The sequence below is a fragment of the Fusarium vanettenii genome, assembly GCF_000151355.1.
Source record: "Fusarium vanettenii 77-13-4 chromosome 9 genomic scaffold NECHAsca_6_chr9_2_0, whole genome shotgun sequence".
Taxonomy (NCBI): Eukaryota; Fungi; Ascomycota; class Sordariomycetes; order Hypocreales; family Nectriaceae; genus Fusarium; species Fusarium vanettenii.
Window position 1 is genome coordinate 1,588,427 of NW_003315877.1, and position 17,592 is coordinate 1,606,018.

General features: G+C 52.8%; 8 protein-coding genes across 8 annotated transcripts; 5 read left to right on the forward strand and 3 right to left on the reverse strand.

The window, feature by feature from the left end:
* Nucleotides 1-316: 316 nt before the first annotated feature.
* NECHADRAFT_85007 (uncharacterized protein) lies at nucleotides 317-1,433 on the forward strand (the record flags this gene model as incomplete). The annotated part of the gene is made up of 3 exons (XM_003050120.1): nucleotides 317-609; nucleotides 756-946; nucleotides 979-1,433. The coding sequence occupies 3 exons, from the start codon at nucleotides 317-319 to the stop codon at nucleotides 1,431-1,433; spliced, it is 939 nt and encodes a 312-aa protein (XP_003050166.1).
* A 565-nt stretch (nucleotides 1,434-1,998) lies between these two features.
* Nucleotides 1,999-4,334, forward strand: NECHADRAFT_96363 (uncharacterized protein; the record flags this gene model as incomplete). The annotated part of the gene is made up of 6 exons (XM_003050121.1): nucleotides 1,999-2,091; nucleotides 2,122-2,211; nucleotides 2,262-2,670; nucleotides 2,707-2,903; nucleotides 2,955-3,094; nucleotides 4,286-4,334. The coding sequence occupies 6 exons, from the start codon at nucleotides 1,999-2,001 to the stop codon at nucleotides 4,332-4,334; spliced, it is 978 nt and encodes a 325-aa protein (XP_003050167.1).
* A 617-nt stretch (nucleotides 4,335-4,951) lies between these two features.
* NECHADRAFT_105373 (uncharacterized protein) lies at nucleotides 4,952-6,846 on the forward strand. The gene is made up of 2 exons (XM_003050122.1): nucleotides 4,952-6,051; nucleotides 6,111-6,846. The coding sequence occupies exons 1-2, from the start codon at nucleotides 5,154-5,156 to the stop codon at nucleotides 6,473-6,475; spliced, it is 1,263 nt and encodes a 420-aa protein (XP_003050168.1). The 5' UTR covers nucleotides 4,952-5,153; the 3' UTR covers nucleotides 6,476-6,846.
* Nucleotides 6,847-7,710: 864 nt separating this feature from the next.
* NECHADRAFT_48931 (uncharacterized protein) lies at nucleotides 7,711-10,344 on the forward strand (the record flags this gene model as incomplete). Its single annotated transcript, XM_003050123.1, has 4 exons — nucleotides 7,711-7,869; nucleotides 7,921-9,304; nucleotides 9,368-9,949; nucleotides 10,004-10,344. 4 exons carry the CDS (start codon nucleotides 7,711-7,713, stop codon nucleotides 10,342-10,344), a joined length of 2,466 nt encoding a protein of 821 aa, XP_003050169.1.
* A 355-nt stretch (nucleotides 10,345-10,699) lies between these two features.
* NECHADRAFT_85011 (uncharacterized protein) lies at nucleotides 10,700-11,503 on the reverse strand (the record flags this gene model as incomplete). The annotated part of the gene is made up of 1 exon (XM_003050516.1): nucleotides 10,700-11,503. The coding sequence occupies one exon, from the start codon at nucleotides 11,501-11,503 to the stop codon at nucleotides 10,700-10,702; it is 804 nt and encodes a 267-aa protein (XP_003050562.1).
* Nucleotides 11,504-12,141: 638 nt separating this feature from the next.
* NECHADRAFT_96366 (66S preribosome component MAK16) lies at nucleotides 12,142-13,171 on the reverse strand (the record flags this gene model as incomplete). Its single annotated transcript, XM_003050517.1, has 2 exons — nucleotides 12,142-13,033; nucleotides 13,110-13,171. 2 exons carry the CDS (start codon nucleotides 13,169-13,171, stop codon nucleotides 12,142-12,144), a joined length of 954 nt encoding a protein of 317 aa, XP_003050563.1.
* Nucleotides 13,172-13,673: 502 nt separating this feature from the next.
* Nucleotides 13,674-14,725, forward strand: NECHADRAFT_101705 (uncharacterized protein). The gene is made up of 2 exons (XM_003050124.1): nucleotides 13,674-14,109; nucleotides 14,192-14,725. The coding sequence occupies exons 1-2, from the start codon at nucleotides 13,854-13,856 to the stop codon at nucleotides 14,323-14,325; spliced, it is 390 nt and encodes a 129-aa protein (XP_003050170.1). The 5' UTR covers nucleotides 13,674-13,853; the 3' UTR covers nucleotides 14,326-14,725.
* A 120-nt stretch (nucleotides 14,726-14,845) lies between these two features.
* On the reverse strand, nucleotides 14,846-17,377 carry NECHADRAFT_85014 (uncharacterized protein; the record flags this gene model as incomplete). Its single annotated transcript, XM_003050518.1, has 1 exon — nucleotides 14,846-17,377. The coding sequence occupies one exon, from the start codon at nucleotides 17,375-17,377 to the stop codon at nucleotides 14,846-14,848; it is 2,532 nt and encodes an 843-aa protein (XP_003050564.1).
* Between the last annotated feature and the right edge of the window lie 215 nt (nucleotides 17,378-17,592).

Consider the following 17,592-nt stretch of genomic DNA (forward strand, 5'->3'; position numbering starts at 1 on the left):
GAGGACCTGGATCTAAACGATACTGAGTACCAGAGCTGCGTGGCTATCCTATTTGTGGGCCACGATAAGTCAAGCCCAAGCCTCCAACGTCCCAGTCCCTGACATTATTGTTGTTGTGGTGCGCGCCGCCAGTGCCCGAGTAGTGTTGGACCATCAGACCCGCGATGCTGCCCGCGCGTTGGCTACGGAATCCTCACAGGCTTCCCAGGGAATTCACGTCAAACCTGCTTCTGACTATTCGGGATGTCCACCTCGTGTGGGAGGTTGAACTCCTGACCCAGTTGCTAACCACTACCTCATAGCATAGGTAGCTATCATGGAGCCAGACAGTTCCACGCCCGGTCGCGCCAGCGGCAGAAGTACCCAGGGGTTCACCGGATCCCTCCCCACGCCCTCTACCAGCAGCTCAGAACAAACCCGACAGAGAATGCAGAGCTCTTCGGGCGATTCTGAGCCCCATCCCCCAAGCAAGCCCATCCTTGTCGCCAAATACCGCGTAGCGTCGCCTATCCTCCGTCCTACGCCTCTCACGAGGGGGAACAGCCCTCTGTGCCCAACTGAATTGATGATGTCTTTCAAGACACTTATTACGTTGCAGTCTCTTCCGTGGTCAGTCTAATCAACCCCTAATCTACTCCGTAGACCGATTATGATGAGTCTCTTCATAGGCTCACTAAAATTAAGATAAGGCATTATTATATTCTTATATGATTCTTGTAGAGGTTTAGATGATGCTCTAATAATCGGGACCAGAGTCAGGTCAACCTTGGAGCCAGCATTGGAGCTGCTCGGTACCTCCGCACAAGTGGAGGATCCATTACCAACCCCAGCACTGGTACCCTTGGGTGCTATATTGAGATCCGACAGAGGGGGAAAACAACATGGGAGAAGTTTGGGTTGACCAATTACCATGTCATGCGTCCTTGCCTGGATGGAATTGTTCTTCGTGAGACCAAAGTCGACCCTCCCCAAACCCAGACACATTCGGCGCCCTCCTCCGGCCTCCACACCCATCAAGACTACTGAAAGACATGGCGCTTGGAACCAGTGTCTGGAAGGTTGGTGCGACGTCTGGGCCATCCCATGGTGTCTACAGTGAGTACAAAGTGAAGTGCACACTCAAGGATGATGCGCACGTCACGGCTATCAAGGTTGATGGACGCACCGTAACTGTGTCAAAGTACTCTGAGCAGTTCGTCATCATTGGCAACAACAGGCCCGGAGAAGTGGAAGGCAGGTTTTGCGGGCCTGGAGACTCGGGAGCTGTGGTTTTCAATGCTCAAGGGGAGGCAGTTGGGTTCCTGTTTAGTGGACAGACGCCGGATCAGACTCGCGCTGGGTATGGACTTGTGACACCCATTGAGGAGGTTTTCGCAGACATCAAGGGTTGTGCCAAGGACCAAATTGAGGACATCCGCATTCTCATGGCTTAGTAGTAGCAATCAATAGCCTAGAACTCAATGCAAAGAAAAACATCAACAAACACGGCACGTCAAACACAATATTGCAGCGTGCAAGCTGCGCATGTGCCGTAAAGCGCGCAGATGTTACGAGAATGGGATGGGGACAGGGTGGCTAGAGAAGTAAGTCATCCTTTTACCGTAGTGCTTCACTGACCTCTATTCCGGTATAAGTTGCTTCTCTCTGAAAGGCAATGGGAACTCTTACTCGCAAGTAGATGATTTATAAAGCCGCTCGCAATTCAATACAGAGTGCTTATTTAGGGGATATACCGTAACGCTCTAGGAGGCAAGTGAAACTACGAAACTACAACGGCGTCATATTCATAGGTCCCATGACTAACCCATATTACCTCCAGTATAGCAAGGAACTCATCATTGGAATCTCGCAACTTTCAGTTAGGTAGCTTCCCTAGAGATATTGCCAGTCATCTTACAAACCAGAACCAAAGACGCTATCCCTATGGTTCAACGTACCTTAGAGTTTACATACCCTTAGAACGATCTTCGGGCTTAATTAACTTATTAAGGGCCAGGCATGGCGACAGCACTACCTCCTAATGGCCCCCTGGATCTCGATGCTGGCCTACAGAGACCTCACTTTCAGAACCAAGAGGACAAAGACTCCAATGTCCCTATACTCTACGGCAATGATGGAGAGATCGAGGATGCTAGACTCCTCACCCCTTGCTCTCCCGATACCCCTATTGAGGAACTCAGAAGACGATATTGGCAAGATGGTGTAATCTGGGTAAGTCTGCACCTACAGACTTACAACAACTCTCTAATATTCCTCGTCAGGTGAAAGGCCAGCTCGACCCCGACCTCGTCAACGATTTCCGCGCCGCATACTTCTCTATGATGGACAATGGCACAAACATGCTAAAGCCTGGATCAGACCCCCGTGATGGGATCTTCAACTCGGACACAGACTGGCGCGACTTCACCCTCCCCGGAGGTGGCCGCCTCACAGCCGGTCTCCCTAACACTGGTCCATTCGCCGAGAACGCCATCCGTTCACACCACTGGAGCCGATACCAAGAGTTCAAGGATACTCTCGGGAAACGCATCGAGTCGTTCATCGGGGATATGCTTGGGTTTGAAGAGTTGTGGTGTTTCCCTAGGTCGTTGCTGAGATGTGCCGTACCGGGTGGTGAGATCACGCCTGTGCACTATGATCAGATCTTTCTGAGGGCTGGGCCGCCTACAAGTGTCACGGCGTGAATTCCCATTGGAGATGTTGAAGTCGAGGGCGGTGGGCTCATCTATCTTAATCGTGCGCATGACATTGGCGTCAAGTACGAGGAGAACTTTTCCAAGATGAACGCTGGCTTGTCTGACGAAGAGAGAATATCGGCGTTTAATAAGAACATGGAAAAGGGAGGATGGCTGGATAAGAACGCATCAAGGTTTGGCAACCAGTGGTCCCGGGCATGGCTTGTTGTAAGTAACCTCTCACTTCCTCCCTCTCAGCACTTCACTAACAAATCACAGGGCGCATACGAAGCAGGCGACATGGTATTCCACACACCATACACGATCCACGCCGGCGCAAAGAACAGGTCTCCCAAAGGCCGGATACGTCTCTCTACGGATCTACGATTCGTGGACAAGACCAAACCTTTCGACGAGAGGTGGACGTTCCTGGCCTTCTCAGAGAATGATCCCAACGTGGCCCGGAAGACGGCACTGAAGAAGCAAGCTTGAGTTGCAGATTAGAATATGCTTGTGTAGCATGACATTAACTATATCTGAGCTTGTATAAGGTTTTCTGCGTGAGGGTGAAACGGGAATGCATGGAGACAGTAACATCAAGGAACGGTAACAACAAAATGAAACATGGGCATACCAAAGTTTATCGTTGTAGCATGATTTCGGAGTTTTTACTCCCTCGCGTTTATCTTGTCCTCCGTTCCGCACCGCTTATAAAGCCCGAGCTGCTGATGCTGCAAGCGGCAGCGCTTGGACAAAAGCCCTGCTCGGGACTCGGAACCGCTAGCACCACATCCCGCGCGGCAGTTTAGATAGCTCCGACAGCGACATGACGTCGATCACTTTCCTTACAAGCGCACGGTAGAGTAGCAGCTGGCCTCCCCCCTCGAGGTTACAGTAGCCGGGGGGACGGAGTGTTGTAGCGTGACAACGCATCGCTTCGTCATGTTCCGCCAAGAGTTTGTGATGATGATAACTCAGCTTATGGTATGCTCTCGCAATCTGATTATCATAGCTTGAATGGTTCTCGGCAATAAAAAAGAAAAAAGGATGGTGTAGTAAGACTGAGAGAGATCTTGGCAGGGCTGGTAGGTATGCAATCGGGGTCTACGGTAATTACACTCAGGATATACGGGAAGCAAAAACTGGGACTCCCTCGATCTCTTTGAAGCATCTCCATTAAATACACATGGCAAATTCCGTTTGATCGGTGTTTCTGTAGACGCCGAGCACGCGAAGACGGGGGAGAGAACGACACATCTTAACTTTTTTTTTTGCTCTGTTTTGTTCAGGGACCAATTTTGTGTGGGCTTTACCAAGACTTTGTCCGGAAGGCCCGGAGATCGGGGGTCGGGGTGTACAATCACGGCGTCTGATATGTTACCCGGGGTGGCATCAAGTCCGCGACCCCGCTGACCGAGGCAGCTACATGTATCAATCGGCAGCCGCGGAACTGACATGGCGGGTCACGATAATGAATGATCTTATGCATTGGGGGCCTTGTTAAGGAGCTGTCACAGGAGAAGTGTCCCCCGCGTCTTTCCTATGCCTAGGCACGGTTATCCGGAGGAGGGCATCGTCAGATGATGATGGTAGAGACAACACCATATCAGGTTCATGTCGACGTCACCATTCTTTTTTGGCTTTGGGGCCGAAACATGACAAGATTTCCATTGCAGGCATGGTTAGTAATAAAACAGCAATACCGGTACGGTTGTAGCACAGAATCGAGTCTCAGAAAACAAGCGGTCGAAGTTTTACTCTTCTAATCCAGCCACCGCCAAAAAGTCCACGATGCCGCTTGCAGCCCAACGTCTAGGCGCCTGCAGCCACGCTGAAAGTGCACCTTGACTGATCACGCCCCCTGCAACATCCCCTCTGATAGGGTACCGGAGCTTGACCACCCCACCCCGGCTTGTTCCCTAGCTCGGTGCATGTTCCCTACCTTTGGACAGGGATAGGGCCGAGTGGTGTAAGTGGTCGTGTGCTTTGTTCTTGTACTGTAGCTTAGATGCTCGGGCAGGTAACCCATCTCGAACCTTGTGCCAAGTGCCTCCAGAGGCCGAGACACCCGGACAAGACTGACTTGTCTCCTTCTCCCCCATTCATCTGTCTTCTTAATGATCCTCGAGAGCTTTCTGACCCACTTGCCCTGGTTTCACCCCAGTCCCGTCTCCAAGCTCCCCTTCGCCCCCTCTACAGGTACAGCTCTTGATCTTCCGCTATCAAAACCCGCCGGCGGGCCAGCTTATTTGTTGTTTTGTCCTTGACATCCATATGTAATCGTTCTTTTACTCTATCTCTAATTATCTCTCTGTCTTTCTCTCTCTCTTGTTCCATTCCCTTTTGCGACATCGGGTCTTGTTCAAGGTGTTAAGGTCTTAACCGAACCATCCCTCATCGTGACAACATCGTATAAGCCACCCATATCGATCCCAACGTCGACGCTCTCCCATAACCGCACCAATATCCCCCGCCGTCATGGGAGTCGGTTCGTTCCTCGAGCCACTCATAGTGGTGACTCTCCTCTTTGGGGGCGCATACTTCAACCGCAACAAGGACTACAGGTTCAGACTCACAAAGTCGAGCTGGCCCAAGGATGCCGGCCGCAAGCGCTCCGATGACTTTCAGAAGCGAGACTCGACCGATAGCCTCATGAGTGGCTGGAGCGGTTCGCGCTCTCCCAGCATCGACCCCGACGAGCAGCCTATACTTCGCCGCCGCAAGTTTCAGGTCTTTGGCTTCAAGCGCATCGTGTCGACACCGAATACACTCGTCTTTGAGGACCGTCTGCTGAGCCGTGTCCTGAAAAAGTTTCCCTTCCTCGCTGAGGCTTGGTACTGGTTCCTCATCTACTTTGTGTACCAAGTCGGTCGCGCCATTACAGCCTTGACACTCGTCGAGGGCACCGTCAATGTTGCCCGAAAGCACGCCCTACAGCTCATCCACCTCGAGCAGAGTCTACACATCTTCTGGGAGGTGGATATCCAGAAGTGGTTCCTCGCGCGTCCTTCTATCCTCCACTGGATCAACCGCATCTACTCTTTCATCCATATCCCCGGCACCATCTTCTTCCTGGTCATGCTCTACTACTTCACCACCACTCGCAAGCGCCGTGTCAGTTCCCGCGCCGACAATGTTAATGTTTCAGCTGGTCCTGCTCTCTATGAGGCTCGTCGACGTACTATGGCCATGTGCAACCTCATTGCCTTCATCATCTTCACCAGCTGGCCTTGCATGCCTCCTCGCCTGCTGAGCGATCCTGACTACAAAGGGGCTGATGCTGCCGAGGCCAAGAGCTTTGGTTTCGTGGATTCGGTTCACAGTGGCACTGGTGAGAGCAGCGTATGGACTACTAACAAGTTCTGCAACCAATATGGTAAGTTATGACCCCTGAATGATGCCATGGATCTAGAATGAGTTGCTAACAATACTCAGCTGCTATGCCCTCGCTGCACTTCGGGTACTCTCTTCTCATCGGTCTCACCATCGCCACTATCCCCATCACTGGCCTCCGTCCCAACTCATGGAAGAGAATCGCCATTGTCGTCATGGGTCTGTCATATCCTACCCTGATCTTGACCGCCATCGTCGCGACCGCCAACCACTTCATCCTCGATGCTGTAGCCGGCGCCATTGTCTGCGGAATCGCCTGGAACTGCAACAGTTTCCTCCTCAACTTTTGCATCCTTGAGGACTATTTCCTCTGGCATCTTCGAATCCACAAGCCCGTCAACTACACCGATCCCGAAACGGCTGTCGAGTCTGAGTTTCAAACCGGTCTGTTGGCCCAGGATGTTTGAGCGTTCAAGAATCAAAAGAATGAGCCCATGTCCCGTTTATTAAAGAAACGGCTCCCCATTGATTTTCACGGTTCAGCGAGCTGTGCATATTTGATTCTGTTTCACATCAGGCTCTGATAGGAGTCCTGTTTTACTACGCGCAGAGTTCAAGAAACGCAAGGACGCCTCTGGAATGGCGAAAAGGCCTTGCCCGGCGACAACGGCGTATCAATACCAATATTCGGAGTCGATAATTCCTGCGACGCCGTAGATGGGTTATAGACGAGCTCACGGCGAACATGTTTACATACCACATGACTTATTGAATATGACTAGTATTCTAGTTTACACGAATAATAATAGCCCCGTAAGGGGACAATTTCACTTCTTGATTCTAGTTTCTAGTGACGTCTGAACGAAATGTGGAGTTGTCAGCTTTTACTGTCGATCGATCATGGGTAAATAGGCTATTGACAGCCTGACAGGGCTGACAGGAAACGGCTGACAAGGGCCATTGGAACTACCCAACAACTAGGGCGATGCAAAAGAAATAGTTTATGCAAGATAGACTTTCAACTATATGACTACTACATGTGTTGAGTACTTTTCAGATATAAGGTTCCCAATCTACATGATTTGGTTCGTAGCTCTCAGTATTCTTGAAACAGCCTAGGAACCAGACGAGCAACCCTAGTTCCTCGTTAAAGGAACCCAGTCTAGGAAAACCACTGGATAAGCATAAACAACTCAGTCGCGTTGACGTGGAAGCATACGTATCCTTATACGTGGTCGATGAAGCTATTCACGCCTCTTCTATACGCTGCGTGACGACGCTCGCTTCCCCAATGTCTCTCCCCCGCCAATGACCGCAGCAGCGGTACATGAGCTCCCTCCCCAGGCTAAAGACGGCCTCGCTGTCAGCCACATGACCCCTGCTAGCCTCCAGGCGCCCGAGTACCTGTCTCCCCACTGTAGAGCGCTGTGCCACAGCGTGCGCTCCAGGTACTCTGCTAACAGACAAGCCCCGCCATACGTTCCCGCGTGGCGGGGCACGTCGTCATCCGTCATCTATTTTGGAAGGAGCAAGTTCCCTTCGCTCATGCCTTGGGTCCATTCGCTTCGCTCACATGCCACCCCAAGCCTTGTCGTCACTTTTCAACCTTGTATTTTACTTCACAGGTGCCCTTCACTTTGAAGGTTCATCTTGAAATATTCTTCTCGCCTCTACATTCAGCTGAGAGAAGAACACAAACATCATGTCGCAACAAGACTCAGAGGCGGCTGATGCCCCGCCACGATCTGCGTCACCGTCCAATAGCTTCTATGCTTTGAGCGATGACGAAGAGGGCGAATACAACACCATCACGCATGCTGAGACTGGCAGGGGCGTGAAGCTGCTATTCTCTAAGAGCAAGGTAAGAGGTCCTGTTGCAAGCTATTGCTGGAACAAAGACTGACGACGACAGGTTTACGTGCATCCGACTCCATCCGCAAAGGATAACATCGCCGGCTACATTGCCCTCCTTCAACAGCGAGGTCATCACCGCGACGAGCGCCCCTCCTCATCTTCTTCCTACGAATCGAATTCCATCGCCTCGTCCGACCTCCTCCTCGCCTGGGTACCGGAATCGACGCTCGGCGATTCGGCTAGCATCTACGTCAAGGTCGATCTGTGCGACGGCGACTCGCCCCCCAAGCAGTCGTACCTTGTGCCTCCCCCTCCGACCGTCACAAGCCACGTCGGGTCCGTTGGCGGATACGCCTTTGCGATTCCCGTGAGCGCCATCTATTCGCTTCTCGTTCGGCCTCCGAGCCTCGGCTGGTGGTATGGCTCCGTCATCATCAACTCCCGCGCGGGCGACAGCTTTCCTGCCTTGTTCTTTCACGACAATGAGTGCCAGAGCACCATCCTGCAAAAGAAGAAGCTCGCTCGAGATACTTTCGACCCATTTGGCGAAAATGGCCAGATGTTCTGGGGTGGCGATGAGGTTGTCCGGTGGTTACGTCGCTACGTCAAGATTGAGCGCTCAGGTGCTGAGCCCAATATCTACTTGATTGAGCCTTCAAAGGAGGATAGTGAAGCCTTTGGTTCCAAGCTCACTTCGAGCGCCACGCAAATCGGTCGTCAGGATAGCTTTGCGATGCAGCACCGTGGTCCTGGAGGGCTATCAAACCGAGACGCACAGATGGATCCGTTCGTCAAGTTTGTGAAAGAGACTGGCTGGAACATTATGGAGAAGTTTAGTAAAGTCACCACGTTCACGCGAAGGGCAGCCCAAGATTTCGTCGACAACCCGAACTTGCCGCCACAGGTCAGGCGGCTGCTCAAGAACCCTGAAGTTCAGACCCTCCAAGACGAGTTTGACAGCGCTAGAATCTACTTGGCTCGTTGGGCTATGGGAATTCAGGAGCAGAGCGACCGAGATCGAAGACAAAGGATATGGTCCGCTCACGATGTGATGGAGCTTGAGGATACGGATGTTGGCGAATTTGAGCTACTTGAGGGCGCGAGCAGTTTGTCGCTTGAGGAGCGCCGGAAAACAGTCACCATAAAGGAGTGGAACACCTTCTTTGACCCCCAGACAGGTCGACTGTCGATTACGATCGACGAGGTAAAGGAGCGCATCTTCCATGGAGGTCTAGATGCCGAGGATGGCGTCCGAAAGGAAGCCTGGCTCTTCTTGCTGGGAGTTTACGAGTGGTACAGCACCTCGGATGAGAGGAAGGCTCAGATCGCCTCTCTTCGAGATCAGTACTATAAGCTCAAGCTCTCATGGTGGGAGAGGCTTGATGGCGATGGAGGCGAAGGAGAGACGGGCGAGTGGTGGCGCGAGCAAAAGGGGCGGATTGGTAAGTTGCTCCCCATCTCTCAACCCTTCTCCCCTAGTGATTATACTTACATTTTATCCACAGAAAAGGATGTTCACCGAACAGATCGCAATGTGCCCATCTTTATGGGCGAGGATATTCCTCATCCTGATCCCTCGTCACCTTTCGCCGAAGTCGGCACCAATGTTCATCTCGAGCAGATGAAGGAGATGCTACTCACTTATAATGAGTACAACAAGGATCTTGGATACGTCCAGGGTATGTCGGATCTTCTGGCACCCATCTATGCCGTGATCCAAGACGATGCCGTTGCCTTTTGGGGATTCCAAAAGTTCATGGAGCGTATGGAGCGCAACTTTCTACGAGACCAGTCTGGTATGCGCAGTCAACTTTTGACGCTGGATCAGCTCGTCCAGTTCATGGATCCAACGCTCTGGAACCACCTGCAGAGCGCCGACAGCACCAACTTTTTCTTCTTCTTCCGCATGATCCTGGTCTGGTACAAGCGCGAGTTTGTTTGGCTTGATGTGCTGCGGCTGTGGGAAGGTTTGTGGACGGATTACTTGAGCGCCAACTTTCATCTGTTTGTGGCGCTGGCCATCTTGGAGAGGCACCGAGATGTTATCATGGAGCACCTGAAGCACTTTGATGAGGTGCTCAAGTACGGTATGTTACTTGTCCTTTTCTTACTTGTTATATGTCAAAAACTAACGTCTTTAGTCAACGAACTTTCCAACACAATCGACCTTGAGTCGACTCTTATCCGCGCCGAGGCCTTGTTCAAGAGGTTTCAGAGACTTGTTGAGGCGGTTGACAAGAAGGGCAACTTCCCTGCACCCCGTGTCACTCAACAGAGTTCGTCGACCTCTTCGACTACGACCAACTCTGGGCCATCAACAGATGCCAAGTCACCCGGTAAAGGCAAGGCGCCTGAGCCCGCATCGCCTGCACCACAGCCAAAGGTCATTACCCCTGAGCTACGCAAGCTACTGAGCAAGAACGTAGAGGTACTCCCTAGGAAGACGGTGGCGCAGAAGGGAGATGGGATGCCGGCAAAATAAGGGACCGGTCAGAAATGAAAGAGTCTTGTTCAGGCTTTGACTCTGTATTTTAACAATGGCGTTGGGTCTGCACTTTTTTTTGATTCCGTCGCATGGAGTTGAGGATATAGTTGTTGATAGGGCTGCCTTTATTGCCCTCTACTACGGATACTCGGGATATGAATACGAATAAGCCTTTTACTCTCATTTGATATCAACGTAGAATCAATCACTTGAAAGACAAACTCCATTATTACCAGGCTTGACACCATTCTATGCTGTGAAAGAAAGAAAAAAAAACAGAGACGCACATCTAGAGTATCCAACTGGATAACGCAGATGCGTCCCCTCGCTCCTCTCCTCTTAGATGACCCCTTCATCTGTATCCTCTCGGTCCACTTGGTAATCCTCCTCTCCTCAACCCTCCAGATCTTCCACCACCATAGTCATTCCCACCATCCGACCAAGGCGCATTCGCTCCTGTGTACGCTGCTCCTCCTCCACCACCTCCACTTCCCGCTTGATCATACATTCCACCCGGCGCAAATCGATCCTCATAGTTTCCGCTTCCACCACCTCCAGCAGGAGGTTGAAACGGTCCCTGATTCCCAGTCTGTGAAGAAGGACTCGTCGTCCTAGATCCTCCCCAAAGCCTCTGCTTCAACCTCTCCTGCGCAGATCCACCACCCCCACCAGCACCAGCAGGCGGCACACTCGCAACCTCTGGTCTTCCTCCGGTCTGGTAACTAGCACCCCTCTGACCCGGCAGCGGCCTGCGCTGTATATCCCCTCCACCAGGTTGAAGCGCAGCAGGTGTTCTCCCCCCTCCAGCTCTCAAACTCTGCGGTGCTTGCTGCTGCTGCTGCGCAGGTCCGTTATCCCACAGACTGCTCAACCCTCCAGCGGGCTGCGGCGCGGGACCTAGACCTCCGTACCTAGCGCCTGCACCCGGGTTGTTGACGAGCATGGGCTGTGGCGGTTGCTGCTGGGGTGCCTTGGGATCGGGGGGGAGCCAGGCGGGGAAGGGACGGCCTTTTTCAGTGTAGTAGCTGCGGAGGACGCGGCAGACGTGGGTGTCGTCTTCGGTGTCGCCGTCTGCGTCGCCTGAGAGGAGGTTCTGGCGGAGGGACGAGATCTGGGATGACGTCTTTTGGACGAGGTTGGAGTACCAAGAGGCCATTGCTGTGGTCTATGAGGTTCTCAACCGTATGTATTGTGTTCGTTTCGGTCTCGTGAGAGTTGGTCGGAGCAAGCCAAGGGGTCGATGCCCAGCGGCTGGATCGGGTCGCCGTTGGGCTTGCAGAAAATAAGAGGTTATCCCTCTGGCGCAGTGTGTTGAATCTGCAGCCAGCTGCTGTTATCGCGAGTGTGGAAGTCGAGGGGTGAAATTGTAGATGGTTGAAAGTGACTGCGCTTGGAGGTTTAAAGAGGGGAGAAGAGGGACGGTGAACCGGTGACGTTTACAGGGGAGCTGGGTGGGTGGGCTGGGTTTCATAGCTGCCTGAGCTAAAATGCACTGCGGCGCAAGTGACATCCCTGTTGGTGTAGGGTAGGACTGACAGTCCTGGATGGACAAAATCAGCCTCAATAGGACTTCACGTCTCATTCACAGTTCCTAGAACAAAGATCAAATGGCAATCTGTATGGTATTTGAATGCTGGCCTGACTAATTATCTCGGCCCAGCAGCTAAAAAATCATGTATATCCCACGAGGAGAATAACAAAGTGTAAAAAGTATTTCTCCTTCATCCCCTTTTTTTCTTTTAGAAAACGCAAACTCCTCAAACGCCGAGGCTTCACTTTTCAGATGACACTCAATCACCACGCCAGCTCGTTGGTAAGGGTGAGCTTCTCCTTCTCCTCCTGCTTGGGCCTCTTGTTCTTCATCTTGATGGCCCGTCCGCGCTTTCGCTTGTTGCCAGCCTTCTCTGTCTCGGACTCTTCGCTGTCGTCGTCATCATCATCATCCTCCTCCTCGTCATCGTCGTCGCTGCCGAGCCAGTCCTCGAGATCGGCGAGTTCCTCCTCACTCTCATCAAGATCCGAAACGTACTCGACTTGGTTCTCGAGGTTGTCTTCCTCCTCTTCTTCGCTGCTCCACTCAACTTCCTCACCATTTTCGGTGAGACCCTTGTCCAAGTCCTTATCACGCTGACCCTCGCCATCACGCTCCATGGCGTTGAGAACCTTCTTCCAGATGTCCTCGCTGACGTTGAGAGGCTGATCACCATAAGCACCCTGTCGCAGACGCTCAACCAGCTCGCGCTCAATGGTGCGCTCCAGCTTGGCAGCCGCCTCGGCCTTGCGCTCTCGGGCCTGTTCACGGTGCTTGACCTTGGGAGCCAACTTGGGCACGAGCTTCTCACCCAGGCGCTCCTCCTCGGCGGCGATGCGTCGCATGCGGATCTGCACCTGCGTCAGGCGGGTGAGACGCTGCTTGCACTTGTGGATGAGGAACTTGGGCCAGTAGATGAGGCGCTGGTCGATCTGCTCGAGGGCCTTGTTGTAGTTGTTGGACAGCTTGATGCGCTCCCACATCTTGGACGGCAGGTGCGCACGCTCAATCGTCTTCATGTAGAGGTACAGGGTCTGCTTGGTCGGGTGCTGGCGCACCGTGGCGTAGCGCGAGTTTGCGAGCGGGCATGACTGGCGGTTGCAGAGGCCGGTGACGTTGTGCTCGTTGCGGCAGAAGTTTTGCTTCTTTTCGGTTCTATAGATGGTTAGTATGATCGCGCGTTCATTCCTAAAGTCTAGGAGAGCCTCAATGGGAGGTAAGGTGTTCATACTTTAGCTTGAAGGAGCAGAACTGCTGGTTGATGATCTGCCAGATAATCTCGTCGGAGGCCATTGTAGCGATGGGTTTGCAGGTCCTCACGACCTGAGGACTTTCCGACTAAAGGTCTTTGCAGCACAGACGTGCAATCCGGTCTCGTACTCGTAAATGAGTCGATATCTCGAGTTGTCGTTCTCTGTCAAAAGAGACGAGAAGATGTAGTAGAGGAGACAAAAGATTGGACAGCGGGGCCTTGATAGAAAAAAAACCGACCTCAATCTTTTTTTCTGGTCCTCGACGGGGAAGGACCCACATTCTGCTCCCGCGCGCCAATCCTGGACTTTGCTGACCAGGGGATGCATCCTCACCGCTTTCCCACTTGAGACGAGGCTTGTGTCTCTGGAAAATGGTTTCTCCGAAGCTGACGCACCCCAGCCGCCCACTGGCCGCGGCTCTGGTTTAGGTAGGTGCGTCACCTGGCGCGTGCCGAGTACGTACCTCTCGACTTGACAGCTGCTCCAGTCTGCGATAGCATCACTCATCCTTGGAATCTGCCTTGTCCAGCCGCGCAAACTCCTTCTCCGCCAACGTCGCTCTCTCGTGTCGCGTGTGGATAATCTCTCAATCCCGGGTTAAACAAACCTCTCTTGACCTCTCGCTTCGACTGTTCCTCCTCCTCTTTCCCCGCGGGGAAGCTCGTTCCCATCGCCGACATCGCCGAAACCACACTCAACAACCCCCTCCAGACTCGCCCAAGATGCCGACCGCCGGCCTCAAGACCATCATCGCCCTCTCCTTCGTCCTAGCCGTCGGATTTCTCCTCGTTATCCTCTCCTGCGCCCTCTGGAAGGTCTACTACCCTCTCTTGGTCGTCGCCACCTATGTCGTCGCTCCCATCCCCAACTGGATCTGCGGCCACTGCGCCAACCCGGACGACTTTGTCGAGAGCTCCGGCGCCGCTGTTCAAGATCTCGGACGCTTCTTTACGGGTTTCTTTGTAGTCATGGGAATTGGTATGTCCCCTTTGTCAGCTAAGATTGTTGCGCCTGTCAGCAATCGAGGAATGCATGTTTTGTAATTGCTAACTCCTCCTAGCCCTACCCGTTGTCCTCGCGCATTCTGGCCTCATCGAGATTCAGGCCATGATCATGTCCGTAGTTGGAGGTCTACTCATCTACGGCACCATCATCAGCTTCGGCATGTTCTTCCACGAGGAGCAAGACTTTTAGATGCGCAAACCCCGCGAGAACATCATTTGACGCCCGCAATTTCCAAGCATGGGGGAAAACAAGCGCGGCAGCATAAAGAGGAGGATAATCGCCTGTACATGGCGTGTACGTGTACGATCAAAGGAAGAAAGAGAGAAAGGGGGAAAGATGACCTTTTTTTGGCATTCAGCGGGTTCTTGCAACGTGACGGTGTCAAGATTATCCATGATTGATGGGTGAAATTTCTGGGTCTTGGGACGATGACAAACAGGGGTGGTGATTTTCTTAGTTTATCGTCAATGGTAGACTGTTCTTGTTGCCATGATATATATGTCTCTTTTTTTTCTCTTTGCTGTTCCGGTTGCTATTCCCATTTCCAGTTGCTTGCGTCGTCTCTTTGTCTAATGCTGTTGAAAATCCGAATCCCTATAAAAAAAACTCCGTGGATGTGTACGTTGAGGTATCATGTCCAAGTCAATGCCAATATCAAAAACCCTCCTCCCCTTGAAATCAGGGGTAAATCCCAAATAGCCACCCCTTCCTAGGCCGCGTCTCGGAATACACCGAGAGGACCAGCTAGCTTGGTAAACATCTCATCCCTCTCTCCCTCAGGCGTGCTGAGGATCGTCACGGCACCGCCGGCTCCAATCCTCCAAACCTCTCTTGGTTCCGTCTCACCCTCCTCAGGGGGAGCTTCTTCATCATCCCAGCGAAACATGGTACGGATCGTCACGCTCCAGTCTCCAGCTCCCGTGATGTCCATGTATCCAACAACACCCGAATACAGGCTTCTCTCCTGGTGACCTTCAATGACTTGCAGAATCTCGCAGCTGCGCTTCTTGGGCGCTCCCGTCATGCTTCCAGGGGGAAGAGCCGCAGCCAACGCATCAAGACCCGTATACGGAAAGTGAGAAGTCAAGCTGCCACGGCGGGCGCCGTCGATCTTGTGGCCTTGACGAGGAAGTTGGCCGTTGACGACTGTAATCATCTGGAACACGGTCGCGTACTCCTCCACCTTCATCAAATCTGGAACAGTGACATTTCCAACACCACAGACGCCGTGTAGATCGTGCCGGACGAGATCGACAATCATTAGGTTCTCGGCTACTTCCTTGGGCACGTGGAGGATCTTCTCAGCCTGGGCCAGCGTTGAGACGGCCTCTGACTTGCGGACAGTGCCCTTCATGGGTCGCATGGAGCACAACCCGTTGCTATCGTGCCGGAGGAAGCGTTCAGGGGAACAGCTCAGCATGGTTGCGCCACCGAGACGGATGAAGGAGCCGAAAGGGGCTGGTTGTCGTTTTCGTAGCGTCTGGTAGATTTTCCAGGGGCTGCTTCCATCATATCCCCCTCCTGCAATACGTTGTACTCTCGGTCTCGCCATGGTCGTCTGTGAAGTGAGACAAAGCTCATAAGAATCCCCTGCCGCGATAAAGTCTTGACAAAGCCGGACCTGCTCCTCATATCTGTCGCGCTGGGGTGTGGTGATTTTGATTCTGTCATTCCTCGTCTGGATAGCGTTGTTGTTGTTGACGCCGTTGCGAGCATTTGACCCCCAAACCCCTGAACTTTTAATCTTGTTCGTCGTAACTTCAAGCCATGTATCATCCGAGCCTCTCTGCTTCAAGTGCTGGATATAAGCAACACCAGCTCGGTGATCCAAGACGATGCTTTTCGTTACCCACGCCAAGCATATATCCGGTCTCTTGTGCCCCCTATCCCCCGACACCAACTTCTTCTCCAGCCCATACAATCCCATCTCATAAGTGATGAAACCCATGAATCCGCCCTTGAACGCCGAGCTGGACTTGTCAGAGTTGGGAGGGTGACTCCTCGCCTCCCAAAAGTCTGAAATGACCTCCCATACATTGACGGTGCCGTCCTCAAGGTCGACTCTCTCGATTTGGTCCTCGCTGCCAGCTGTACCGGTAAGTCGAACCGTGACGTGATTGTCGGATACGCTATACTCGAGTCGTAGAGCAGTTTCCACTTCGAGAGCCACGATGCTGCTCACGGCGAGAGCATCTCCATTCTTGGAGCTTGATGAGTCGAGGATAACAGACTCACCCCTTGCTAGACCAAGCATCTCGACCATCTCGGGCACACCAACACCCTGCGGTAGAGGCAACACACGATGTGTATACTCGCAATCTCTCCCATAATCCCTCAGCGAAGTCGCTCCAGATCTCGACCACCAGCCCTCCCTCGACCTTTCCCTATGCGCAGCCACAGATTCGAGATGATTCGGCGGCGACAAGGTCTGAATCTCCAATAGTGGCCCTCGAGTCCGCCGTCCATGGACCTTGTTCCACTGCAGCGCCGCATGGAACCAGTTGACAAGCACGCCCTTGGCAGCATTCTCAGTGCAAACTGACTCTGGGTGATACTGCAGACCCCAGATGGGTTTGGTGATGTGTCTCACGGCCTCGAGAATGCGCTCCTTTCGACCATCCTCGCGAGTCTCCATCGTCCACGCCAGGGGAACCAACTGCGGCGCCGACGCGGAAGGCTTCCATCGATCCTCGTGCTTCCACTCTGCGTTATCCTGTCCAATGTCTGCACACAGACTGTGATACAGCGTCGCCTTGAAGGACGGAACACCCTGAAAGATGTCCCCCGAGACGTCACCACGATGCTCAATCTCCCTCACCATGCCGTGCAGACCCCTCTTCAACCTCCGAACAGCACCGCCATGTGCCGCAACAAGACTCTGAAATCCAAGACATATGCCCAGCACCGGCACCTGCAGCTCCTCAGGCAACTTCCATAACAAGTTGAAAGCCCCGACATCATCCGGGTTAAGCGGTGAACCGGGACCAGGCCCACAAACAACAGCGTCAAACTGAGCGAGGTTATCGACAAACTCAGCCTCTGTCCACCTGGTAGGTGTCGCCTCCTCGTGGTCCCCCGTCTTTTCAACAATTGATAGATCAATCCTCACGACAAAGACGTCGGCGCCGAGGATGGTTCTCAGCAGGGAGACGATGTTGTTGGTGAAGGAGTCGTAGGCGTCGATGAAGAGGATTCGCTTCGGGGCCTTGACCGAAGCGGCCTCGGAGTCACCCGTTGCCATGTTTCCGTAGAAATGATAGAGACCGAGAACCAAGAATGATGAACAAAAGATGATACCAAGAAAGAGACAGACAAATCAACCCGTCGTGAAAAAAGATGATGACCCTGATAAGCCTTCCGGCGTCGGCAACCAAACTTTTGCCGCCACAAGCCGGCGCTGACTCGGCATCAAGAGAATGACCGTTGAATCCCGTTAAACTCCCGCAAGCAACAGTA

Coding starts and splice junctions, on each gene's coding strand:
- NECHADRAFT_105373 (XM_003050122.1), top strand. CDS start 5,154: ATGGGAGTCGGTTCGTTCCTCGAGCCACTCATAGTGGTGACTCTCCTC. Junction 6,052..6,110: donor CAAGTTCTGCAACCAATATG/GTAAGTTATGAC, acceptor AACAATACTCAG/CTGCTATGCCCTCGCTGCAC.
- NECHADRAFT_101705 (XM_003050124.1), top strand. CDS start 13,854: ATGCCGACCGCCGGCCTCAAGACCATCATCGCCCTCTCCTTCGTCCTA. Junction 14,110..14,191: donor CTTTGTAGTCATGGGAATTG/GTATGTCCCCTT, acceptor AACTCCTCCTAG/CCCTACCCGTTGTCCTCGCG.